General features: G+C 53.0%; 1 protein-coding gene across 1 annotated transcript in view; it reads right to left on the bottom strand.

The window, feature by feature from the left end:
• Nucleotides 1-19,959: 19,959 nt before the first annotated feature.
• The window catches only part of LRRC74A (leucine rich repeat containing 74A), a 28,221-nt gene continuing 21,420 nt past the window's right edge, over nt 19,960-26,760 (bottom strand). The window contains exons 11-15 of the mRNA XM_065942049.1: nt 25,664-25,810; nt 21,688-21,795; nt 20,663-20,809; nt 20,116-20,246; nt 19,960-20,014 (exon numbers count right to left, since the gene is read on the bottom strand). Coding sequence (XP_065798121.1) covers nt 19,960-20,014; nt 20,116-20,246; nt 20,663-20,809; nt 21,688-21,795; nt 25,664-25,810 — 588 coding nt within the window. The remainder of the gene's footprint in view (nt 20,015-20,115; nt 20,247-20,662; nt 20,810-21,687; nt 21,796-25,663; nt 25,811-26,760) is intronic.

Genomic DNA, 26,760 nt, shown 5'->3' with positions numbered 1-26,760 from the left:
GCCAGGTCCCAGGTGTCCTCCCATAAACCCTGCCAGGGCCTGGCCGCAGAGCCGAGTCAGGTGAGTCTGACCCAGCAGGTCGGCCCCTGCACCTGAGGCTCCATACGGGCATCCCTGGAATTAAAGGAGAGAAGGACACAAAAGTGCCTGCAGATACACGCACATCTTTGATGGGAGGGGAGGAGTGGTTGGCTCTGAAGAGGGAGTCCCGAGGCTGGCAGTTGTCCGGTCTCTGAGGTTTCTCATTTTTTACCTTGCGCACGTATGGCTTAAAAAAAAATCAGTATGTTTTAAAACAGAACACAGCCCTGGTGCTTGGAAATAAATGGTGAACAGAGAGAAGGGAGTTGCTTTGCTCCTGCTTTGCCCCACCCGCTGCCAAGTCCCCTCCAGCAAATCTGGGTCTACTGGTGTGTTTGTCTGTTTGTCTGCCTGCTGCCGTCTGCGGTGCCCTGTGCCCAGCAAGGGTGGAGGGCCCTGGGAGGGTGGATGGTAGGCTTGGGGCCCAGGAGCCTCACAGCCGGGAGTGGGGGAGTCCACACACAGCAATCAAGTGTCTGCAACAGAGCTGCAAAGTTGCCTCGAGAGGCAAGACACAAAGGACGTGCGTGTTTAATGTGAGAGCACAAAGCCTTGCACTCAATTATTATTATTATATTTTATTAGCTAAATTGTCAAATGAGTGGTGGAGACAGAGAGTCCTATGGGTTCCAGGGAGGAGAGAGGGCTAGGAATTGGACGGCAGGGAGGGCTTGATGGAGGAGGGACGCTTCCAGCTGGACAACTAAGATAGGAGAGCTGACCTGGGAAGGGGCGTTGGTGCCTCCTACGCACAGTCCTTCTAAGCAGCACATTTTAATGTAATTTGTTGATGGGAAGGTTGCTAAGACCAAGATGAAAGGGCATCTGGAGCAGTGCCTCTCCAGCTGTCTGTGATCAAGGGCCAGTTGTTTGTTTGTTTGTTTGTTTGTTTGTTTGTCATTTCTAATCAATGACTGGCCTTAATCAATGACCACCATTAAGAAGTCTACAAATAACAAGTGCTTGGAGAGGGTGTGGAAAAGAGAGAACCCTCCTACGCCGTTGGTAGGAATGTAACTTGTTGCAGCCATTATGGAAAACAATGTGGAGTTTCCTCAAAACACTAAACATAGAGTTTCCCTATGATCCAACAGTTCTACTCCTATGCATATCCCCAGATCAAATCTATATACGTCCCCCTATGTTCATAACAGCACTATTCACAGTAGTCAAGACATGGAAACCACCTAAATGTCTGTTGACAGATGAATGACTAAAGAAGATGTGGTACATATATACAACAGAATATTATGCAGCCATAAAAAAGAGTGGAATAATGCCATTTGCAGCAACATGGATGGACATAGTGTCATACTAAGAGAAATAAGTCAGAAAGAGACAAATATATGATATCACTTACATGTGGAATCTGAAATATGAGACAAAAACAGGTTTTCAGACATAGAGAACAGACCTGTGGTTGCCAAGGGGGAGGAGAGATGAGGGAGGGGAGGACTGGGCGTTTGGGGTTAGCAGACACACCCTGTTACATGTCCAATGGATAAAAACAAGGTCCTGCCACATAGCACAGAGTCCTGTATTCAGTGTTGGTTAGTGGCTAAGTCATGTCCACCTCTTTCACAACCCCATGGACGGCAGCCTGCCAGACTCCTCTGTCCATGGAATTTCCCAGGCAAGGATACTGAATGGGTTGCCATTTCCTTCTCCAGGGGATCTTCCCAACCTAGGGATCGAACCCACATCTCCTACATTTCAGGCCAACTCTTTACCAATGAGCCATTGGGGATTCTGTGATAAACCATAATAGAATAGACCATGAAAAAGAACACATACATACATGTTATAACTGAGTCACTTTGCCGTACAGAACTTAAATTGTAAATCAACTAAACTTCAATAAAATAAAAAAAAAATGGCCGACTTTTTTTGTAAAACATAACACAAAAGAATTACCTGGAAAAAAAAATGAAATGGACAAGAGACATACAAAATACAAGTAAAAATTTTTTTTATTATTATTAGATTCAGCTGTCATAAATTAACTTTGCTGAATTGATGGGAAAGTATCTAAATGTTTGGAGACACTTTATGTGCCTGTCCCACCCTGGACCTGAGCAAGCGGTTTGCAGAAGGGCGCCTGATGGCACTTCGAGTAGCCCCCAGAGAGAGCAGAGTAGCCCCCAGAGTAGTTCCAGAGAGAGCCTCAAAGGCAAGAGTGGGAACCTCAGAGAAGGTGGCCACGTGGGATGCCTCGGAGACATGGCTTCCCAGCCCCACCCCACCCCGACCACTTCCGGGCTTCTCCCCCGACTTTTTCTCTGACTACACTCCGCTCAGAGAGGCCCCTGGGGAGGCAGGAGGCCCAGGCAGGGATATGTGGCGTCCTGGCCTGTTAATAATTCAGAATGTCTTCACACTGTGTTATTCAAGTTATTTGTTTGACATCAGTTTGAGGGCGAGACAGCCCTGATTGGGGGGGGGAAGGCGGGGCAGGGTAGAGGAATGAGCCTGTTCCCCCTTTATTCTTCTGGGGAATTTGGCCTGCCCTGAGCTGCTGACCCATCTCTAACAACCAACACCCTGCAGGGTTCACCCTGCAGGACCAGCCTGTCCTCTTTGGAAGGCGCTTCAGTAAACAGCTCTTGTACTGAGCTTATCCATTGATGAAGGTCTCTCTTTCTCTCCAGCCGCTAAAACAGCTTGGCAAAGTGAGTCCTCTTCTTGGGAAGTGTCAGAAAGCGCAGCCATCCAGGCCGGTTGTTGAACCCAGCATTTGCACCTTCTCCCGGGTTAGTGCCTGCGCAGTGGGCTCTGTTAGGGGGTGGTGTATCAACTTGTTTCCCTGCTGTGATGGGGACGATGATGAATAAAACAGAACTAAAAATAGCTGCCCTCTCTTGACTCTTGAGCTCAGACACTGAACTCAGCACTTGACACTCATCCTCTCATCTCATTCTCACATCCCGAGGAAGGAAGCATGACAATTATTCCCATTTTACAGACAAGCAAGCTGAAGCCAAAAGTTGTAAGTGGCCCAATGAAGTCACACTGGTGGCGGGTGCTAGAGGCAGGTACAGCTTAGACTATCCGACTGGAAGCTCGTATTCTGGACCAGGGTGTGGAGGCAGGAGTGAGTGGGGAGCAGGAAGAGCCACAGCAGGCTGAAGCTGAGTTTCTCTGAAAGGAGCTAGACCAGGGACAGTGCAGAAAGCCAGCCTGCAGGGGAGCCCTTTCTGGTCTATGCGCAGAGGCTGGGAGGGTGGGGGCGAGACTGACCATCATCTCTGTTTCCTTGGAAGAGGAAGGAGGTGGCTCTCGGGCCCTCCCGTCTGCGGCTGTGGGCCCTCCTGTCCGCTGCTCTGGGCCCCAGCTCCCAGCAGAGGACAGTAGGTTATGACCTCAGCAGTGGTTCTCGTGGGAGGGCTTTACACTCCTTCCTCTCCTGAGGCAGTGAGACCACAGGCAAGTCCTAGCTGGCCACCAAGCCTAGGACCCCCCTCAGGCTTGGAACTGCGAGATGGTGAATCTGGACGCAGACTTGAAGCTTCGACATTGTTTAACGGTTACAGATGGGACACAGATCGGGACTAACTACCACCTTCCTTTGCTCCCCTTCTCCATCACCCAGGATGGGAGAGGTCTCCAGGTCAGGGAGGAAGGCGGCTGGGCACAGGGTGGGGAGCTGAGTGTGCGCCTTCTCACCTCCCCACTGGCTGCGCGAATCCTCGGGGGCCAGACTCTAGGAGCCCAGGTTATATCTGAGTAACTAAGAGTAAAGGGACCAGTGGCTGATTTCAGGCTGTAGCTCTGGGAAGACAGTCAGTCCATGGAACAACTAACTGGTTCAAAACTGGGAAAGGAGTACGACAAGGTTGCATACTGTCTCCCTGCTTATTTAGCTTCGATGCAGAGTCCATCACACGAAATGCTGGGATGAATGAATCACAAGCAGGAACCAAGATGGCTGGGAGGAGCAATACCTGCAAGGAGATCAAACCAGTCCATCTTAAAGGAAATCAACCCTGAATATTCCTTGGAAGGAATGATGCTAAAACTGAAGTGCCAATACTTTGGCCACCTAATTCGAAGAGCCAACTTATTGGAAAAGACCCTGATGCTGGGAACGATTGAAGGCAGGAGGAGAAGGAGGCAGCAGAGGATGAGATCGTTAGCTAGCATCACCGACTCAGAGGACATGAATTTGAGCAAACTCCAGTAGATAGTGGAGGACAAAGGAGCCAGGAGTGCTGCAGTCCATGGGATTGCAAAGAGTAGGATACAATTTAGTGACTGAACAACATAGAGTCCTGGGCAACCCCACAGGGAGGCCCCAGACCCCTCCATGGGAATGCACCCCTAGGTCTTTCTGCAGGGGCAAGGATGATGCAGAGGCCGGGCTAGGGGCTGGAGGGACCTGGTGTGGGTGGCAGGCCAAAGGACAGCATATGAACTGCACAGGGTAGATCAGGATTGAGCCACAGACGCCAACACACCAATCCTGGGAAACTTCCTGGACCCCCAAAGTTAGAATCAGACCCAGAGAGGAGGAGGTTAATGAGGGAAGTCCTGATTGTAATGCAGTTTAATCACAAAACAATTTAGAAACCACTGCAGTGACTAAGTTTATCTGGAAGTTACCAAATTAAATTCTGTGTTCTTTGAGATGATAGAGGGGTGAACGTGGTTTATGACAAAAATCAAGCTTAATAATGAGAAAAAGAAAATGTACATGTTTGCATGTCAGAGGGTAAGGAATGTGGAATCATGTTTCTGGGAAATTGAGTCCAGCTTTCCCCAGGAATTTCTGCCCTGGGGATCCCAGGAGGCTCAGCCTTCCAGTCCGTCCCAGGGTGACCACCTGGGATCTCCACAGATCTCCTGGGGCTGTGTGGGGGGGACAAGCTAAGATTCATCCTCGTGGTGCTTGCCTGCAAGGTGCAGGGGGGCTCTTTCTGGGCAAAGGAGCGAGAGATAAGTCCATGGGGGAATGTATGTCTTCATGGTACCCAGCTCAGGGAAACCGAACACATGTTGAACATCTATTGTGTTTCCGAACCTTGTCAGACACGAACACGTCAACTCAATTCCGCACGAAGAACAGATGTCACGTGCACATAAAAGTGATGAAGCGTAATTGACAGCTGACCACACACGAGCCCACCACGGCTCAAAGACTACACACAGCACTCACTCTTCACCTCCGCCTGTGAGGCAGGATTGTTTCCGGTTCATAGAGGAAGAAAGGAATACCGGTGAGGTCAAGGTCGCCAACACCAGCGAGGTCAAGGTCGTGGAGCTGCTGAGTTAAGCGCTCTCATCCTTTGTAGGGCCGTAGACTCACCCCGCTCCCAGGTGCTGGCCCTCCTTGAATCACAGGGCCTGGTGAGACCTCAGGACCTCGGAGGCTGAGCCGGTTTCCCTCCTGCCCAGCCCCTGGGGAGGCCCTGCAGAGTCGGGGAGCAAGGAGCCGGCACCCCGTCCCTCTGTACCTTCCAGCAGCCAAATGTGAATGTTGTGACCTCTGAGGGCATGACAACACCCATTCTACGGTTGTTTCCAAGAGTCACATGCAAAGCCAGTGGCACTGTCTGATGTCAGGGAGACCAGGGGAGACAGGTGGGAGGGGTCAGAGGTGTAGAGGTCATGACTGAAAGTCAGGGGCCAAGAGTCAGGCCTCATGCAGGAACAGAGAAGTCAAGGCAGGAGGGGAATACAGTTGGGGGGAAGCTCTGCTCAGGGGTTTCTGAGAAGCAGGCAGTGGAGGGTGAAGGAGCATTTGGCGGGGTGCCCTTCCAGGGTTGGCTGTGAGGCCTGTGCTTGACTTTCAGAACTTAAAGGCCCTGCGGGTGTAGGGGGGAACCTCTTACTCTCCAAGGAGATGAGGAGTGAAGACGTGTGTTCTGCAGCTTTGTAGACTTGGGAAACCTGGAGGTGAGTCAGGGTATTTCTGGATTCTTTCAACTTTGTTATTGTTCAGTCGCTCAGTCGTGTCTGACTCTCTGCAATCCCGTGGACTGTAGCCCACCAGGCTCCTCTGTCCGTGGGATTCTCCAGGCAAAAATACTGGAGTGGGTTGCCATTCCCCTCTCCAGGGGATCTTCTCGGCCCAGGGATTGAACCCGGGTCTCCTGCATTGCAGGCAGAGGGTTTACCGTGGAGTCCTTTGGGGAAGGTTCACCTGGCATCTGGGAATTGGTGCTGGCCGTGGTACCGGGGAAGGTGAGGAGGGGAGATAGGCTCCACCACTCTGGGGGCCAAGTGTTCCCACGGGGACTTCAGGAGCCCTTTCCCAGGACAGCCGTGTCCACTTCCAGCTTGCTGACACCCCGAGTCTGAGAACCAGGCCCAGAAGTGCTCCTGGGCCATGGGAATGTGGGGGACGCAGCTTGGACCAGGGCTGGGCAGAGTGACTGCCGTGGAAAAGGGCGATGTTGGCAGTGAGGGCACCCTCTGAGCCAGGCATGGCGACCAGCCCCCCGGGATCCCTAGTGACACCCACAGCGCCCCCGGGAAGGGGGCGACAAGTTCCCCCCTTACAGGTGAGGAAGCAGCAGCTGAGAGATGTCGCCTTCCGCCCAGGCTCCTGTGACCGGCCAGTTGGCAAAGCTGGGCTCTTACTGGGCTCTTACTCCGGAGCTCTGACCAACTTTGTGCCCTCGGCATCCAGCCCAGGAGGGGCCTTCGTGATGCTGGTGGCCCTGGTAGCAAAACCACCCGGGACATGGTTTCGAAACCGGTAAATTCATCGGCCCTTTCGTCCCCTTCCTTAAAGGCTTCCCTTGTAGCTCAGCTGGTAAAGAATCCGCCTGCAATGTGGGAGACATGGGTTCGATCCCTGGGTTGGGAAGATCCCCGAGGAGGGAATGGCAACCCACTCCAGTATTCTGGCCTGGAGAACTCCACGGACTGTACAGTCCACGGGGTCACAGAGAGTCGGGCATGACTGAGCGACTTTCCCTTCACTTCCTCCCCAGCAGAAGCAAGTCTTGCTGCCAGTTTGACCGAATTCCCTCCCTCGCCCTTTCCTCTGGGGCTTACTTGAGGTTAGCTGGCCACAGCTTTCCGCAGACAGGAAGAAGGGAAATGCTGCCAGGAGTTCGGCTTCTACCAGCCTCCTGGAGAAAATCTGCATCTTTATGGGGAGGGGGTGAGTGATCCTGGGATCCTGGGAGACGCTGGGGAAGGAGCCTGAGGGGTAGGGGGGTAGCTCAGCTCTGACCCTCCGGGCACAGAAGGTTGGGGTGCTGGGTTAGGGCCCGCCTGGGGTTCCTGGCTCCTGCCTGGAGGCCTCTGCCAGGAAGGGCAAGACTCTGCCGGGCTGGCTTCTGAGAACTGGGCCAGGCTCCAGGCTGAGCCTTGGGCAGCTCCCCAAGGCTCAGTCTCGCCTCTTTCCCCACCCCGCGGACTGGGCTGGGCCTCCTCGCCGCCCTCTTTTGTGGAGCCGGGGAACCCAGGGCCAGCTCCCCGCCTGCCAGCTGTGAGCGAGGGGGTGGGAGCAGCCGCTGGCCTCTGGGAAGTGGAGACCAGGAGTCAGGCGGCCCAGGCGGGCGGGTTTAGGCTGGGGCGGTGAGGCCAGCAGGCCCGGGCAGCATTCTGGAGGAATTTCTGAATTACCTCCTGGCTGGAGACCGGAGGCCAGAGCGGGCCCTGGGCTGGTCCTACTGGCTGCGGCCTTCCTGCCTCCGGCCCACGTCTCTGCCTGCCTGCCTGGGCGTCGCAACATCCTCTGATGGACTGGCGAGAACTCAGTTGGAAGTGGGGGTGGGGTGGGGCAGGGCCAAGGGGGAGAGGCGAGCCCTCGCCTGCCCCTGGTGAGCTCAGGGCTGCTCTGCATCTCCCCTGCCCTCCAGAATCACAGGTTCCGCCTGGCCAGAGTCGAGAGGAGGCCTCTGGTCTCTCCATCTTCACTGGAGTGTTTGGGGTGGGGCGGGGTGGTGGTCAGTTGCTCCAGCACCCCCCAATTCTGTCCCCCAGGTGACTCTTGGTGTGCTAATGTCAGGCAGGACCGGCCAGAGTCTGTGTGGCTCTATCTGTTAGAAAATTACTCAGTCTGAAGACAGCGACAGCAGAGCGGGAAACCAAGACCCAGGGCTTCCTAATTATGGACCTCCCACCCCATGTGACTGCACAGGCTGCACCCATAAAACCAGCCCTGCTCCCAGAAAGTCCTGGACCTGCGAGGCCCCACCCCGTCTGTCTCCTGGACCTTGGCTGGAAGGCAGATCTGAGCAGGGCCCCCCAAGACTCCCCCCAGCCCCCGCCTCTGCTCCTTCACGCCTCCTGCTGTCATCAGGGTTATCAGTGATGCCCTGCCCTGACTCCCCCCCCCCCCCCGGGGAAACTGAGGCAGCAGGAAGGGCCTGGGGACTCCCCCACCCCTGAGGATGGGAGGAGGGATGGTGTTGGTGACTGAGCCTGGGGCTCCCCTCAGCGGCCCAGGGCTCTGGGTGGGACTCGGTGGGGGGGGGGCAGTTGCCGCCCTAGCCTGCAGATCTCCATCAGGACCGTCCCCCCTGCATGGGGGGCGCGGGGGCGGTGGGGTCAGGGCGGCTTCACCAGCTGCAGACCCGGGGTCCGCCCGGCCAAGCCCGGTCGCTGTGTTCCTGTCTCCCGCGCACAGCGGCTGGCTTGGCTGCACCCCCTGGCAGGATGACTGCCCCTGGGGGACGGTGGGGCCTGATCCAGGAGTGTACTGACCTGGAAATTGTGCTGGGCTCTGGCAGCGGCGGCTGGCCAAGGTCAGGGAGCAGGCAGGAAGCCGGCCCTCCAGTTGCAGGGTAAGGCCGGGTCCGGAGGGAAGGTGGGCCTGACGGCCACTGCTCTGCCCTGGCCGCCGCTGCCTGGGTGAGCCCCTCCTGCCGGCAGCCGCACCCCAGGCTCCCGCCGGCCTAGGGATGAGAGAGCCCGCCACCCTCCCCTTAGGGTGCACCGAGGACCTGGCCGGGCCCGGGCGGTCTGTGTGCGGGGTCCCGTCGGCTCTCAAAAGCCGTAGGTGGCAGGTCCTGTTATGTCACCGTGAGAGTCAGATCAGCTGGGAAGCTGGCTCCCGGCCACAGGGCTGCCTCGTTGCCACGCTGCCCTTCCCCGCGGCAGTCATCAGAGTGGCCGTGTTGGCGTGCCTGTCTGATCAACGTCCGCTCTCTGATCGGGCTTAAGCCCCGAGTCCCTGAGTGGAGCTGCCCCTTGAATTCACATCTGGCCTGTGGCGACGCTCTAGGCTCTGACCCTGGTGCCACACACAGGGCCTGGCACATGGTAAGACCCCCCGATAAAGAACAAGGGAAGGTGGGAGGGGGATGCGTCAGAGTGCCACGCGGGTTGGCCGGACGCCCAGCCTGCACCCCTACCCCTGGGCTGCACGACCTGCCCCTCACCTGGGCTCCTTGATGTGCTTCTGCCGGACCAGAGTAAGGCCAGTCGGGGCTCTGCATCAGCCAGGGCTGGGAGGGGAGCAGAACTGAGTGTGGGGTCACCCTCTTCACCCCTGCATCAGGGTCCCCACCACTGAGGCTCCTTCATGGGAGCACCCCCCAAACCCCCGAGTTGGCTGGTTCCCGGCTAATTTATTGCCTCCCCTGCTCTGTGAGGCTGGGGTCGCGGCGGTTGGGAGACTCCGTCCCTGTGAGGTTGGGGGGCCAGGGAGTGTGTCACCAGGGGGGCCTCTTCTGGAAGAGACGCCCGTGTGGATTCTTCGCTGTGGATCCGCTCTGGGGATCTCCCGACGAATGTCCAGTCCTCCACTTTCCCGGTGCCCTTGGAGCGTCTGCTTCCACGGTTTGGCCAGAGCCGCAGCTCAGGGCCAGTCGTCCTGCTGTCGGGAGCCTCTGTGGGCGTTCACCTCAAACACGTCTGCAGCAGGCACTGCCAGGGTGCCGGGGGGCATGTCTGCGGGAACAGTTCTCAGGAAACCCCACAGTGGGGCCTCTGAGAGCAGGGACCGCTTCGCTCGTTCTCCCATCTTTGACTGTATCCACTGAGCATCTCTGTGTCCCCCCGTGCCCCAGGAATGGTGCTCAGCGTGGGGATCTATGCATGGACAGTTCAGCCCAGACTCCAGGGGCTCATGGTCTAGTCTGGGATGAGTGTACTATGCCTGACATTATAATTGTAAAAAAAATTTTTTTTAAAGTGCCCCTGGTTTGTAAGCTTGGGCTCCAACAACCATGAGGGGGCAAACAGGGTTCTAACCCAGGCCACCCCTCTGTTGCTGAACCCAGCTGCATTACTGCCTTTTTGCAGGCACCAATAAGAGCTGCATTGCTGCTTTTTTTTCAGGCACCCAGTAAGAATTCCCAGGTGGCTCAGTGGTAAAGAATCTACCTGCAATGCAGGAGACATGGGTTTGACCCCTGGGTCAAAAAGATGCCCTGCAGAAGGAAACAGCAACCCACTCCAGTATTCTTGCCTGCAAAATTCCAAGGACAGGGGAGCCTGGCAGGCTACAGTCGATGGGATCTCAAAAGAGCTGGACCCGACTTAGAGACTAAACAACAGTAAGAATTTGATTTCCCTGAGCCAGTCTAGAATCCTATTTTCTTTTTCTGTGTTTTCCCTCAACCCTGCCTTAGAGCTGAAACCGTGGTCCTGAGTCAGAGGACTTGTGGGATTGGAGCGCCCTCTGCTGGCAAGATTTAGGTACAGCCGAGAGAGTGGCACACCCACCAGGAGAGGCTGCATTCAGACCCCGCTGTTAGGATGCTGGCAGGCGGGTCTGGGGGTTAGTACACAGGCAAGCCTTTCCTGTTGGGCGTGGACACATTCAAGTACACATGCCATGTTCTGTAATTCAGATGCGAGCGTGTCTTTGCGTACACATCTTCCATTTCCACTGCATCTGGGGTGAGCTCGTCTGGGGCCTGCCGCAATGCAGTTAATGGGTTACCGTCAACTCCGCAGGTTAAGCACTGGGTCCCCCACAGATTACCCTCTCTGGGTTTCCAGTCACAAGCGGGGTTCTCCAGGACATCTGCACGCCTGACCAGCCAGAAACAAAGTAGTGAGTTCCCATGACCCTTCAGGTTTGGTAATTCACTACCCTAAACCCTCAGAACTCACGTAAGTGCTGTTCTGTTGATGGCAGTTTCACTTATTTTATAAAGGTTACAACTCAGGAGCAGCCAGATGAAGAGGCCTGCAGAGCAAGACCTGGGGGAGAGGGTGTGGAGTTGGGGCACGTCACCTCCCAGGACGCTTCTCAGAACCCCCGTGTCCAGTGTTTTCATCGGGGTTTCATTACTTCTCATGGCATAGGCAGGCCTGATTGAACACTGCCTAGTTAGTGACTCCGTCTCCAGCTCCCTGTCCTTCTATTGGCTGAATGACCCATCAGCTCACACCTGTGGTCTTTCTAGGACGCTATCTAGGCGGGGCCCACCCTGAGACCCCTCATTAGCATAACAAAGGCGCTCCCAAGGGCTTTCTGAAGCTCGTGCTAGGAACCGGGGAAAAGACCTGTTCTTTTCGGATTATACCCATAGCACATGGGTGCACACTAGTTTCATTCATCCCAGGCACACCCAGCCAGTCAGTCCCACCCCTGCTCATCATAGACTCCTGAGTTCAGTTCAGTCGCTCAGTTGTGTCCGACTCTTTGCGACTCCATGGACGGCAGCACGCCAGGCCTCCCTGTCCATCACCAACTCCCAGAGCTTGCTCAAACTCATGTCCATCGAGTCGGTGATGCCATCCAACTATCTCATCCTCTGTTATCCCCTCCTCCTCCTGCCTATCCAGCATCAGAGTCTTCTAAGGAGTCAGTTCTTCAAATCAGGTGGCCAAAGTATTGGAGCTTCAGCTTCAGTCAACATCAATCTTTTCAATGAATATTTAGGACTGATTTCTTTTAGGATTGACTGGTTTGATCTTCTTTTAGTCCAAGGGTCTCTCTAAGACAGACTTCCTAAGAGGTGGTAAAACAGCAGAGCGGTCTCCCAGGATCACAACACTGTCCCTCCTTAAAAGACCCCGCTGAGTCCCGGAAGCCGCTCCTCCACCCCACCCCATCACCCTCAGTTTCTCTTCTTCTTCTCCAGAATGTCTGCTTCCGGAAGGAGCGCTGTTCCTTTCCTCTAGTTCAAGGTCACCGCTTCCCTCTAGTTCAAGGGCAGTGTTCAGGACACAGGTTTGCCTTGCCAATCACTGTTTTCTTTTGTTTAAAAACTAAACCAAACAAAACCAATCCCAAGCCAGGCCCCCGCTTGGCAGGGCAGCCTGGTCCCCTGAGGACACCGCAGCTAGCCGCCACGGTCACACGGAGGCTGCAGCGGGCACCCCCAACCCGTGGGCGGCACTCTGAACCCTGCCCACCACCCCGTCCCCGCCGCTGCTCAGGGGCTCCATCCAGCCACACAGACACGGATGCCAGAGGGAGGTCTCTGTGGCCTTTGCTTCTTCGGCTGCCGGCTCCTGAATCAAGCCCAGAGTGCGCGTGCCTGTTGTGGGTCCAAGCTACAAGTCCCAGCTGCCCTTCCCAGAGTCTGTAAGTTGGGGCATGCCCAACCCAGGAAGGGGCTTCGGATCTTAGGAACCAAGAAAAAGGCCAGATGTCCACCCCATCCCCTGTGTTGCCCACAGCATGCTCCTGATCCCTGGCCCTCTTGCCTCCCCCCAGTTCTTAAGATTCTGGACATAGTCATTTGATTTCACTCAAGGGTTAAACCAAAGTCGGAGACTGGAATGCCTCCCGCGGTGTTTGAAAGACCCAGTACTTGGGTGTTTCAAAGATGGCTGCTGGGTTTGGCCCCTAAGATGCCCTGCAGGACCTTCAGCTCCCTGCAGCCCTTGCTCGGAGGAGAGGAACTCCGCTGTGATGAGGGCATGCTTATATTAAGGACTTCCTGTGCCAGGCCTGGGGTTCAGCGTTTCACATGCAACTCTATGGGGAAGCAGGTACCATTATCATCCTATTCACAGTAAGGAGATGGAGACTCAGGGAGGTTGAGTGACCAGCTCACGGTTACAGAGCTGACCTGGGTCTGAATCTCAGCCTTGCTTCTTACTAGCAGCAGACTTTGGGTGAGATGCTCAACTTCTCCATGCCTGTATTCCCTCAGTTGTAAAATGGGGGTGACCACAGACCTCACTGCACAGGGCTCCCGAGAGGATGCAAACAGTGCACATATGTCTGGAGAAAGCCATGATTCAAAAGGATGCATGCACCCCAATGTTCACTGCAGGGCTATTTACAATAGCCAAGACATGGAAGCAACTTAAGTGTCCATCGACAGAGGAGTAGTTAAAGAAGATGTGGGACATACACACTGAAATGTTACTCAGCCACAAAAACGGACAAAATAATGCCATTTGCAGCGACATGGAGGGACCTAGAGATGGTCATACTGAGTGAAGGGAGTCAGACAGAGACAGATATCATATGGTATTGCTTACATGTGGAATCTTTAAAAAAGGGAACAAATGAACTCATTTAAAGATAGAAATAGAGTCACAGATGTAGAAAACAAACTTATGGCTACCATGCGGGGAAAAGGGGAAAGAAAAATCGGGAGTTTGGGATCCACATGCACACACAGTTATATATATAATAGATAACTAATAAGGACCTGCGGCTGAGCGCAGGGACCTTCACTCAATGCTCTGTAACGATCCATGTGGGAAAAGAATCTAAAAAAGCGTAGGTATATGTATATGTATGACTCATTCACTTTGCTGTATACTTGAAACTATCTCAGCAGTAAAAATCAACTAAACTCCAACACAAATTAAAACAAAACAAAGAGTTAATGCACAAAGCCAAACTGAGTTGGAGAAATTGGAAAACATAAACTTAATGAAATGGGAGCACTGAATATGAAATAGAAAAAGTGAAACAAACTGGATAAAAGTAAAAGATTCTCTATCTCTTTTTTGGTTGTTGTTCTTTCTCAAGCCTTTATCAAGGATGGTAGAAAAGCGTCTATGTGTATATACATATATAGTGTATATAATGTAAACATATATTTTAGAAAATATATTAATTTTTGCCTAGCTAAAAATTTATAACATTTTGATTCTACTTGTTTGACTTAGTATGAATAGAATGCTAAATTGCTAATTTATATTCACTCAAAACTTTGATACAGTTCCATGTATTTTGGCATCTAGTATTACTGCTGAAAGTCTGGAAAGCTTATTATCTTAAGTGATTTTTTTTAAAAAATTGAATGAAGCTTGAAACTTCTAATCCAATTCTGAGAATATAAACAAATACTATGTTGTAAAAAACCAAACCAAAACAAAAAAACCCCAGGACATTAACATGTGATGGGCTTCCCTGGTGCCTCAGATGGTAAAGAATCTGTCAGCAGTGCGGGAGACCTGGGTTCGATCCCTGGGTCAGTAAGCTCCTTTGGAAAAGGAAACGTCAGTCCACTCCAGTATTCTTGTCTGGAGAATCCCATGGACAGAGCAGCCTGGTGGGCCACAGTCCATGGGGTCCCAAAGAGTCAGACACAACCGAGACACTCACACTCTCACACACACACACAGACACACACAGACACACACAGAGTATTATTAACTAAAGCACATATTTTGTTCAAACTTCACAAAATTTTATGCTGGTGTCCATTATTTGTTTTATGAATCTTGTTCAAGATTCCAAATCGTATTTAGTTGCATTGAGCAGCTTCAGCTGCATGCAACAAATTCTGGTAAATTCTCTTTTCATTTTTACAAATATTTTCTAATTTTCCTTGTTATGGTTTCTAAGATTCATTTAAAAGCTGACATATAATTTTCAAATACACAGTTTTTTAAAATAGTATCTTTGATATTAATTTCTCATTTAGGTGTTTTTCTTCTCTGCAATCACCCTTGGTGGTTTTTCAGTCTTCTGACTTTCTTAAGCTTTCAATGGCTAAGTCAAAGACCTCTCTTGGTAAATGTCACATTGTACTTGAAAATATGTTTGCTATTTTCAAATATCTTTTGATATTGATTTCTAACATAGTTCCACAGTGATAACAGAACAGGCTGTATGATTGGAACACCTTTAGACCATGAAATTTTGCACCTCGTTTCATGTCCCTGGATGTGTCTCTAGTTTATAGTCTATGGAAACTTGAATAGAATTTGTATCCTATTGTTGTGTGAAAATTGTATAAATATTAAGTATGTTGAATTGGTTCATGGTGCTTTTCAGGTCTACTATATCCTACTTTTCTATATATTCATTCTATTAATTTTTGAGAGTTTTATATTGAAATTCCAACTAAAAATCTTTATCCACTTAAAAAATAATTGTAATATATAGTGGAGCTGTATGTAACTTTGTCCTGTATTTTCCAAGTCTCCAGTAAATGTATTATCGTACTTCCATAACAACAACAAAGAATAGCAAAGCTAAGTTGGGCATGGAAGGAGGGCATGCCCTCGGTAGCTGCATTTCAGCTACCCCCTTTGGTGCCTGGCCATCTTTGACCAGACAGCCTCTCCTACTCCTGCCTGGCCCCTCTCCTTCTGCCTTGGTCTTCAGCTTCTGCTGGGGTCCTCCTGCCGGCAGCCTCCTGACAGGGCAAGCTGCTAAAGCGCAAGTCAGCCCATCGCTCCGCTCTGGTCTTACCCAGGTCCAAGGTGGGCTGGCTGGGGGTGGGGTCTGGACGTTTCTGGAGCTTGTACTGAGCACCTGATTTTCTTCCTCACCTCGAGGGTGCAAGGCTTCCCTGTAGCTCAGACGGTAAAGAGTCTGCCTGCGATGCAGGGGACCAGCGTTCAGTCCCTGGGTTGGGAAGTTCCTCTGGAGAAGGGAATGGCAATCCGCTCCAGGATTCTTGCCTGGAGAATTCCACGGACAGAGGAGTCTGGTGAGCTACAGTCCGTGGGGTTGCAAAGAGTCGGACACAGCTGAGTGACTAACACACACAAGGGTGCGAGGTAGATGTGCGTGACTTTGATTCATAATGAGGACAGGTCTGTCCAAGCATCAGGCTGCTGGGTGCTTTGGGGCTCTGACATCATGCCAGGCTCCTGGCGGCAGAAGCTTGGGAAGTCAGAGAAAGGGCATAGCAAGGAGCACAAAGCAAGCTGATCCAGCAGTCCTCAGGCGGACTTTTGGAGCTGACCTGACACCTAGTGGCCACAAGTAGGAACTATGCCACGCCTGGGCAGGTTCCAGGGCTGCTGCAGGCAGGGTTTCCGCTGGGCCTCCGTGATGGGGGTGAGTGTCAAGGGGTGGGCCGGAGAGTCCGGGATGGTGGCTTCTCCATATCTCCATCATCCTCCAAAGTTACACATGCAGAAATAACTTTGATAAGGAAATGTGCTGCCTTTTCTCTTATAGGCAAAAGGTGAATAAAAGCATTTTGAGAAAACTTTGCTGTTTTCGTTGATCCCTTGAGAGTCCCTTAGACAGCAAGGAGATCCAACCAGTCCAACCTAAAGGAAATCAGTCCTGAATGTTCATTGGAAGGACTGATGCTGAAGCTGAAGCTCCAGCACTTAGCTCACCTGATGCGAAGAACTGACTCATTGGAAAAGACCCTGATGCTGGGAAAGATTGAAGGTGAGAAGAGAAGGGGACGACAGAGGATGAGATGGTTGGATGGCATCACCAACTCGATGGACATGGATTTGAGCAAACTCCAGGAGATAATGAAGGACAGGGAAGCCTGGCGGGCTGCTGTCCATGGGGTTGCAAAGAGTCGGACATGATTGAGTGACCAAACAATGAATGAACAACAGCAATCTATGAATGAACAACAGTCTACAGTCCGTAACAAATTTTGGTGTAATAGCCTCATAATCCTCAGGGTTCCACCCAGACACCAGTAATTACTGGATGCTCAGTTATGAGCATGGACTTGATGGAAAATTTCAAAGGTTATAATAGTCTTAAAAGGCAAGCTCCCTGACTTCAAGGGTATCCGATTTATTTGGGGAGTCAAATATATCTACATACCCTGATGGGTGGGGTAGATGTGAGTTTCAGCTCACAAACTCCTTCTATTGTTTTCTTTTCTTTTCATCATCCTAATTTTGACTCTGAGCCCATACAACAGTCTAATTAATAGAAATTCAACTTTAGGCTAAAACTCTGAATGAGGGAAGAGAGGGGGAAATAAGCTGTGGGGAGGGGGACAGAGATTATCTCAGATCATGATTCTACCACACGTGCAGAAAGGGCTTAACATCATCTCCACCCTTGATGAAGAAGTAAAGTGAACCCCGAGGGCTGGTGCCTTGATTCCCAGGTGCCATTCCAGCACTTCCCTGGTGCTCCAAAGTGCTGGTCCCTGGGCACCTGAAACTCTCCCAGCTTTCCCTCACTTGCCCAAAACAATTGCCAAGTGCACGAGCTTTTTCATCTCACACTTGTATTTTTATTGAGCACCTACTATCAGCAGGCACTGTACAGGCACAAAGGAGGAGCACCAGACAGTTACTGCCCTTGTTCGTCCCGAAGGTGGCTGGCGGGTTAATCAAAACCCCTGAAGGTACCCATTCCCCCCACCGGCTCAACATACGCTGTTCTTGGCTACACCTGCTCTTCTTTTGCTAAGCTTCTCACGCCTCCCCAGTTTCCCAAGGAATTTTACAAAGAAATGCAGAATGGCAGATCCCTAGAACCGACAGGGGATCTTTGGTTTCAGCTGTCCCACTTTTCAGGTGGAACCACGAGGCATGAACGTCAGGTGGCCAGGCTGTGCCAGGCTACACTGGATGCCAGCTCGCTCTGTCTCCCGCCCGGACTCTTTCCACGTGACACCCCGGCATGTGTGTCCAGAGGCCCCGTCCTCACTTCCTGAGCACCTGCTCCCTCTGACACTGCCTCCCGAGTCTCAGCCATTCCCCCCCCCCCCCCGACACAGTTTACAAGCACGGTGGCGACTGATTGCGTGCGCTGACCTTTCCCCCACTGCTCTCCTCCTGTCGCCCCTCAACCCCACGCGCTCCCAATCTGTCTCACGGCTCTTGATGAGGCTGCCAAGGATGGGGCCCCTAAAACTGGAGGGTGCTCCCAGGGGAAGGGCAGGTGACCAGCAGCCCGGAGACCCAAGCCAGACTTTATTGGCTGGCTCACAGTCCTGGCCTTGGGGTCTGTCCACCGAGGTTTCAGCCAGCTCTCCGCCTCCTCCCCTGCCACCAGTCGACGTGCCAGGAGTTCTCTGTCGCTGAGACTTCTTTCCAGACCAGACGTGTTGCTATGACCTCGTCATTGTCAAGAAACTGGATTGAAAGGTAAGGGGATAACGCTGAGCATCGATGCGGCCTCGTGGATGATCACCGAGAGTATTTAGACAGGCTCCAACCCCAGTGAGACCATGTGTAAACCCATCTCTCGTCTCGGCAAAGCAATGAGCGAGGTGAGGTTCAGTGTCCGGACAGGGATGAGGGTGGGTTTGCGTTGTCGGCTTTGGCAGCAGATTTAATTTTAGAGTGTGGACGTGCTCATCCTGGGTCTGAGCCACCCAACTCATGTTAGACAAACAGGTGTGCAAAGACGACATATGAAAGAAAGTTGGTGACTATTACTTGAGGCAGCAAAGCACTGGGAATAAACTAAAAGTCGGTAAGAGAGTCTCTTTCTGCACTATGAAATACCATGCTGTGGTTGAAAAGGCTGAGATGGATCTAAACATACTAACGTGGACAGTTCGCCAAAACATACTGGAAGGCAAAGCGAGGTCAGAGGATTGTGACGGTACCGTTCTGTGCATGCATGTTAGTCGCTCAGTCGTGTCTGACTCTGCGACCCCACGGAATGCAGTCCACCAGGCTCCTCTGTCCGTGGGATTCTCCAGGCAAGAACGCTGGAGTGGGTTTTTGTCTCCTTCTTCAGGGGATCTTCCTGACCCAGGGATCGAACCTGGGTCTGCCGCATTGCAGGCGGATTCTTTACCATCTGAGCCAGCAGGGAAGCTCTGCTACGCTTCTATTTATGATAAATAAGAAACTCTCTGTGTGTGTGTGTGTGTGTGTGTGTGTGTGCGTGCGTATGAGGGTCAAATAATGTATAGTAAAATACTCTGAGCCTACCGCATGCCAGGTACTGTTCTACGTGCTTCACTGGCTTTAGCTCATTTAATCCTTGAAAGCTCCCGGCCCTAAATGCAGATGGGGAAACTGAGGCACTGGGAGGCTGGGTAAGCTGCCGAGTTCCACAGGAGTGGAGCTGCGGTTGGAACTAAGGTAGCCCGGTCCCAGAGTCTGTGTTTTTAACACTTGGAGAACACACGCACACACACACACACACACACACACACACACACTTCATTGCAAATACGTGGGAAAAGTTCCAGAAACGTGCACCTGGGATTGTTCACGAGCGCACTCTGGGAGGCAGAGGGGGCTGTGGGGACAGGTGAAAGAGTGCCTTCATTTTCTCCCTACGGCACTTCTGTGGGCCTTGACCTTTTACAAGTAGATATGATTTGTAACGAAAAATGATAATTTCAAGCAACAATAAAAAAGAAAGATGACTCTGCTCTTCAATCAGAACTAACAGAGCTGCAGAGTGTGTGACCTGAGGGGAATTCGAGGTGCCTGCTAGAGCTCCCCACGTGGGTCCCCAGGCCTCAGCTCTGCCTCTCCATGGCCACGTGACCTCAGTTGAAAAGTGGAGGGCTGCTGGACCCCGAGCTGGTCTCTCGCCTTCTGCCTTGGGCTCCTCCCACCAGCGTCCCAGGGACCAGGAGGCAGCACTTTAGAGAGGCGGGGTTGGGGGTGGGGGGAGGCCCAGGACTCAGGCCCAGAGTGGGGGGCCCGCGAGGTGGTGAGCACGCCTGAGCCGCCCTGCTGGGGCGACGCTTGCTGGCTGATGGTGTCGCTCCTGGCCGAGAGCACCACGTGCCAGCCCCTCACGTGCATTGTGTCTACTCCATTCTTATGAAACTCCCTGGGGTGCTGTGGTTGTCACCCCATTCTAAAGCCTTGGAGACTGAGCGCCCTGCGCACAGCCTCACCCTTACTATTAGAGCCGAATTACAGCAGCGGCAGCGGCTCCTCCACGCGTAAGATGGAGGCACGGACAGAGGTCCTGGGAGAGGACGGCGGGGCAGGATCAGACAGGGGCCTCCTCCGACAGTCTCCTCAGGGCTTCCTCAAGACACGCAGCTGCAGGGCCACACGCAGACCAACCTGCAGACCAGCGGGCCCTGCAGCGCCAGCCCGGAGGTCTGGCACAGGGAAGCAGGTGCCCGGACCACGCAGACCTGGGTCCTGAGGCCGCAGCTGCCCTTCTTGCCGCAAGCGCTTGGCTCCGTGCCCGCCTTCACCGAAGCTCCGTTTCATCCCTCACAGGAGGGTGGGGGGCACACTAGTGCCCACTGGGTGCTGTGAGAATCCGGGCGCCTGTCTGCTGACTGGTGGAGTACTTGGCAAGTGGTGAGGGCTCATGGATGCTGGTCACTGTTTATGACCATTGTCAGGGGCCTTTCCCATCTCTTCAGGGAGTTCAGCCTGAGTCCTCAGCTGCCCGGCTGCCTACGCTCCAGCAGAGTTGAATGACCCACAGTTTCCCAGGGCACCTCTGTCCCCACCCCCGCAGGGACGCCCCCTCTTCGGGACTCTGGGGTGCCCGTCCACACCCTCGCTGCCCCTCTCACCACCCCAAGGCCTAACCCTCGACTCTGCGTGTCCCCGTCGCCCCAGCGTGGTCCCTGGAGCCAGGGTGCCTTAGAGAGACCTGGGGGCCTTCCGGGGGCCAGAGGGGCGGCCCAGAGAGGCCCGGGCAGCGGGGCTGGGCTGACCTGAAGTCCACCATGCCTGTCTTCTCGCCCAGCTTCTTTATCAGCTCCCTGACTTGGTACCGGTTTATGGGGACCTTGTTTTGCTGAGGAGGTGGACAGAACAGGCAAGGTCAGTGGAGCTCTCTGCTCCCCACCCCCGACCTCCCCATCACACACACACACACACCACAGTGCCTCACTCACTCCCCTTGCGCCCACAGCTGGCAAATGAGAGCTCCGAGGGAACTGAACCCACACACGCTGCAGGGCAGGCAGAAGCGCCCCCGACACCCGGGCATCACTGCCCAGACTCCAGAGCCCCTCCTTTCAATCTGGGGGGCACTGGGGGAGAAGGAGGTGGGGATCCAGGTGGAGTGGGCGGCGGCGACTTTGCAGCATGGGAAATTCATCCTTACCTCCCTGGTACCGAGTCTAGCCAGCCCTCCTCACCACAGGCCCGGCTCCGAGGGTCCTATCCTGCGCCCCACCTGGACCCCCACAGAGTCCTATTCTTGCAGGGCCCATCCTTCCTAGGGGTGCTCTGGAGACAGACCTGTTCACACTTGCATTTCAGGGGCTCCTCAACACCTCCATCATATCCCGCATGTGAAGGTATGGGATTTTGGGCAAGACGATACGGCCAAAGGTAAAATACTGGGGCACTGGGATGTGGTCTCTTATCCTACTCCTTTGTAAAATCTGCCCAGTAGCCAAACGCAATGGGGAGAAAGATCTTGAAGATGAAGAATGTGTGTCTTCAGGCAGCATGTGTGGTACCCAGCCATGCAGTACAGAGAATGACGTCAGGGGGTGATGGAGGGAGGCTTAGCCATCCTTCTGGGTCTCGATAAAGGAGGTGGATCAGCTGGCTTCTCACAGCCACCGGGGAAGCTCTGTGAAGTGTGCGTGCTGTGTCTCTGCCTGTCACACACACGTGCACACACGCACACCCAGTGCCTGCAGCCACGAGGCATCCACTTACCTGTATCATGGCTTTCCGGAATTCGCCCACAGGCATCATCAACTCTCCACTAGGGTTCAGGCTCCTGAAGAAGTCCAGGATGGAGATTTTGTTTTGGTCTGCGTAGCTCTGGGAGAAGCAGGAGATACCAGGAGCCTTGTAACATCTGTCCCAGCTCCCCCCATCCCCTGCCCCACCTCCGACCCGCACCTGCCCAGACCGAGGTCCGGCAGAACCGCACGTGATGCTTCCTGTGTGTCTGTCCCACCCGCATTGAGCAGGCTGTCCTGCCGGTCCACGTCCCAAGGGCGGATCGGCGCCGAGGCTGTTAAGCTCCCACAGCGTGGAGGGACTAGGGCGGTGATCATATGTACGTGCATTATTTAGTTTTGGGGTCGCCCCTGCTAGGACCAGCAGAGACGGTGCTCTGTGGATGTGAGAGGGCTGTTGTCAGCTCAGAGACCCAAAGACCAAACCAGAACCAAGTAGTGGGATGGGCAGAACAGGCTCCTGGAATCCATAGGATTCTCATTATTTTATCCAAATATCCTCATATGGAGATGTATTGTGTTAAGAGTATTTTAAAATTAATATGTCATTGTTTTCCATTCAAAGATAGTAGTTACTCATATTTTGAAGGTAATTTTAGATTAATAGAAAGAAGAAAATGAAAAATCACCCATAGTCCAATCCCACCACCCGGAGGTAACATCTTGATGTACATTTTTTTCATCTGCCTGCCTATCTATCTAACATCTTTCTACTGTACATACTGTTTAATAAAATGCATTGTATTAATATGTTGTGAACTCACCTATCTATCTATCTAACATCTTTCTACTGTACATACTGTTTAATAAAATGCACTGTATTAATATATTGTGAGCTCCTTTCCAGTATCATTAAAGTGTTCTTTTGGTTCCTTTTCAGTATCTTCTGGGTTCTCTTTCTCTCTGACTCTCAAAAGCCCAAAGGCAAGGCCCAGCTGTGCCGACAGGTATTTCTGCAGACGCCCTTGCTCACAGAGGAATTCCTCGGGGATCACTCCCTTGTCCCTGCTCTCCTCGCCCAGCACCTCCCTCTCTGCTGTACTCTGCTCACCCCACCCCACCCTGGGGTGAATCCCGGACTCCCATGTCCAATTCCACATCCCTTGCAGCCGTTCGCTAGTCTATGCTGAACCCAGTGACACCTCAATCTGACATGTCCGAAGCAAGCCTGAGTCAGCTAGATTCTGTGACCCCTGTTACTGAAGGCTGCAGTAGCTACACCCACTGCAGTTCCTTCTTAGCCACCTCTAATAATGTGTTACAGAGGCTGGAAAACCAAAGACCAGCCTTCCCCAAGCCCTCTCGAAGCTACGGGTCAAAATGAGATGGTTTCACCAAGCTCTTTTGCGAGACGTGTGTGTTACCCGTGTGCTTTGGCAGCTGGGGGTGGGGGTGGCTTCCCGATTCCACAGGCGATTCCTGATTGGGTGGCTTCCTGCCCGAGGCAGAAGGGACAGCCCTCCTGGTAACCCAGTTGGGGTGTCTGGCAACCTTTTCTGGAATCTAAACGTAGAGGCTTTTCTTCAGCCCTCTAATGTCTCTGGGGTCTCTTTCTGGTGATCGATTCCTCTTTGCTTAACCCAGTGGAATGGATTCTGTGGTCTGCAACTAAGAACCTCAACTGGTGGATGGGGCTGTCACTTTGGGAGGTGCTTTTGGCAAGACCCAACATAGCTCCTGCCCTGGAGGAGTTCAGTCTTGTGGTGAAAGGGTGAAGCAGAGGGCTGTGGCAGTGTGTCAAGGGCAGTGACTGTTGACCAGGGAACCTGAGAAGAGTCGCCCGAGGAAGGGACACTCAGGTGCAGACCTAGAGAGTGCAGAGGAGGGGGCGAGTCACAGAGGGCAGGAGGAGCGGTGCTCCAGGCAGAGGGACCCAGACTTTAACGGATGCAAAAAGCAATGGGGAGAAATCCAGTGGGGCTGAAATGGGCGGGTGGGGAGATGGGAGGGATGAAGTCAGAGTGGGAGGAGGGGGCAGGGGGCAGCTTCTTCTCCCCACAGGACTTCCCGATTGCTAGCAATGTTACCATCATTCTTTTAGTCCTTTGGGCTTGAAATTTGGAGTTATCTTCACCTCTTTCCTCTTCCCACAGGTCTCTCTTCTCCCAACACACACACACACACACACACACACACACACACACACAAACACACACACAGACAGACAGACACACACACGCAACCACTCACCAAGTCCTGGAGATGATCCGTAAAGATATCTCCTACATCGGTCCCTCCACTCCCATTGTCATTTTCAGCCAAGTTACCATTCTATATCTAGAATACTACAAGTGTGTCCTCACTGGTTTTCCCATTCTCATATTTACCCCTTTCAGTTCTCTTCTCTCCCTGTTGCCGAAAATACTCTCCCTCAGTCCTGCTGGATTCCTATCACGCCCTCTGCTCAACTCTCCCTGGCTCCCTGCTCCCTGACTCTCCAACCCAGCTCTGAGCCTACAGTCTGAGGACTGCTGCGTCCAGCCCCAGCCCCCTTTTGCAGCCTTGGTTCCCAGGCTTCCCTGTGAGACTGGAGCCAAGTGGTTCTGTTCCCACCCCTCCAGACATACCGCAAGTGACTGCCTCTCTGCTCCTTTGCTGGTGGGAATCCTCCTCCCTCCGTACCTCCCTCGGGCTCACCTGCATCCTTTCTGCTTGTCAGGGCCCTTGCCCTAACCCACCTCTGCCAGGAAGCATCCTTTTCTGTTTGCCCAGTCCTGCGGTGACTTCTAGTTTGGATTGTATTGATACTTGCTACCTTGTCACTTGTTTATTATTTATCATCTGACATTTTCTATTGGAAAGGACTGTGTCTATCCCATCTTCCCAGCCAGATGGTTGGGCCCCTGAGGGGAAGGCCTACGGCTTACATGGTATGTGTGATTGGGTCTCTCCTCTGGGATTCCTTTTCTATACTGTTTTAAAACAAGGAGCAAGGCCCCCACTTGGCACTAGATAACTCCATTCCCACTCTTCTTGCAAAACAAATTTCTCCTCTGACATCACCTCACTCATAAAGATATAAAGATACTTGATACTGCTTTGCTTTCTAGAACTTTTCCTACAATGATAATTTTCATGCAAGAGCTCTCCTATTTGGTTCTGAAAGGAAGGCGGAGCTCCAGGGGCACATGCCATGCGGAATGTGCCTTTGCAGGGCACCCTCCCAGCTCCTGCTGCCCCAAGTGGTAACAGTCCTGCCCCCAGCAGCACGCCCCTCACCGGCATGTCCCGGGCAGAGCTGGCAGTGAAAACCCCAGGCCTGGGCAGTCACTGCTCTGTGAGGTCATTGGACCAGAGGCGTTATAACATCCCTCCCAGTTCTAACATTTTCTGAGTTTTATTTCCACTGTTACATCTTTTTCCTCTGACTGCCAGACACAATTTAAGACTGGAGCCAGGAGCAGGTGACCTCTAGATATAAAAGACTTACGGATTTCTCATTAGTTGAACCACCAAATGCCCACGCTGACCACAGGGTCAGGATGTCTCTGCATCCTTAGCAGCTATTGGAAAGAGCCTCTGTGAATTGTGTGCTAATCACATGCCAGGCATTGTTCTAAGTCCATCAAGTAGAGTATAGAATTTAACCTTCATAGCAGCCCTGCTGGGGTGGGTACTATTATTATGCCCATTTTACAGGTGAAGAGACTGAGGCACAGAGCACTTCAGTGACTTGTCTCTGGTTGCAATGGAGGAGCCTAGCTGGTAGAAATCATCCTGTTCCACACCCCTCCCACTTTAGCCAGTTCCAAGCACTTTCTTTCCTCTGGGAGTCAGGAAGCATTGCTGACGGATCTGAGAGTCAGAGGGGATATCCTGCAGCTGAGAAGTCCCTTGTCAGAGAGGACCGCAAAGATGCTCTGGGGGAGGAGAAATTCTGGGAGCTGAGCCAAAGATTAGCTCTCTCCAGGGACCCCTGGGGGCTCTTAGAGGGAAGCAGGGCTCACCTGGATCAGTTTCACGGGGTTCGTCCACGTGAAGGGGGTTTTCTTGGCCGAGAGGGCTTGCACTGACTTGTATATCACGTCCAGCTGGGGGTGGATGGCGCACACCCCATCCAGTATTTTCACGAACTGCTCGGACACCAGCACATGCTGCAGTGGGGAGAGAGGGATTCGGTCGGGCGGAGCGCGCTGCTGTCGTGCCATCTCCCAGACCGGCAGGCTCCCCCCAGGCAAAGCCGCGTGTTGTCTTTTCTAGTTCGTTCTGCAGTGCCGCTCCTGGACAGGGATGGCTCTCCTTTGCTAGAACTGGTGGTTTGGCTTGTGAGTTTCCCGCGCGGTTTGGGTCAGGTGTCCGAGCTGGGCGCTGGTGGCCTGCCACCTACGGTCACCTCACTCTGCTCTCAGGAGGTGAGCCTACTGTCTGTGTGTGACAGACGGGCACAGCTGTGGGGTTACACGACTGGTCCCCAAGGGCCCTGAAAAGCCCACTTCTACCCCAGTTGTTGGTCTTTGGAGCTGAAGCCCTAGCAGAGAGCCCCTCGTTCCAGCCATCCTGTCGCACACGGGGAGCCCCTGCCTTGTGGAAGGGCCTCCAAGCCCAGTTAGAGGCTGCAGGAGACCACGTGTTCTGTGTGAAGGTGTCTGATCAAACCTGGCCTCCGTGAGTGTGATCCACCTGCTTCATTCCTCAGCTGTGGCTCTCAGTATCTTTTGCCTTTTCAAAGAACTAAACTCATGCTAAGGGGTGAAGACTTACTCCCTCTCCTTTGTAGGTGTTCTAGAGAAAGTTCTAGAAGCATCTACAATGAAGGGATTCCAACGCCACTTAGAGTTATGGTGGCATCATGTGGAGTGGAAAGAGAGACCCCAGCTCAGGGGTTTATATGCCGCCTTGGGGTCTAAACAGCACCACTTCTGACATTCCCTCAGACACCCCAAGGCAGCTCTGGGGTTCACACCTTCCAACCTGCACTGCAGGGGGGTGGGAGGAACAGAACTCTAAAGAACTCTGAACCTGGGGGCTGAGGTCAGAGGCAGCAAAACGGGGTGCAGGTCACAGCTGTAGGATGAGTGGGGAGCAGGCCTCCGAGGAGGAAAAC

Source organism: Muntiacus reevesi, chromosome 7 (assembly GCF_963930625.1).
Source record: "Muntiacus reevesi chromosome 7, mMunRee1.1, whole genome shotgun sequence".
In the NCBI taxonomy this organism is placed as follows: domain Eukaryota; kingdom Metazoa; phylum Chordata; class Mammalia; order Artiodactyla; family Cervidae; genus Muntiacus; species Muntiacus reevesi.
Note: the sequence above shows the minus strand (reverse complement) of the source record. Positions and strands in the feature narration are given on the sequence as shown.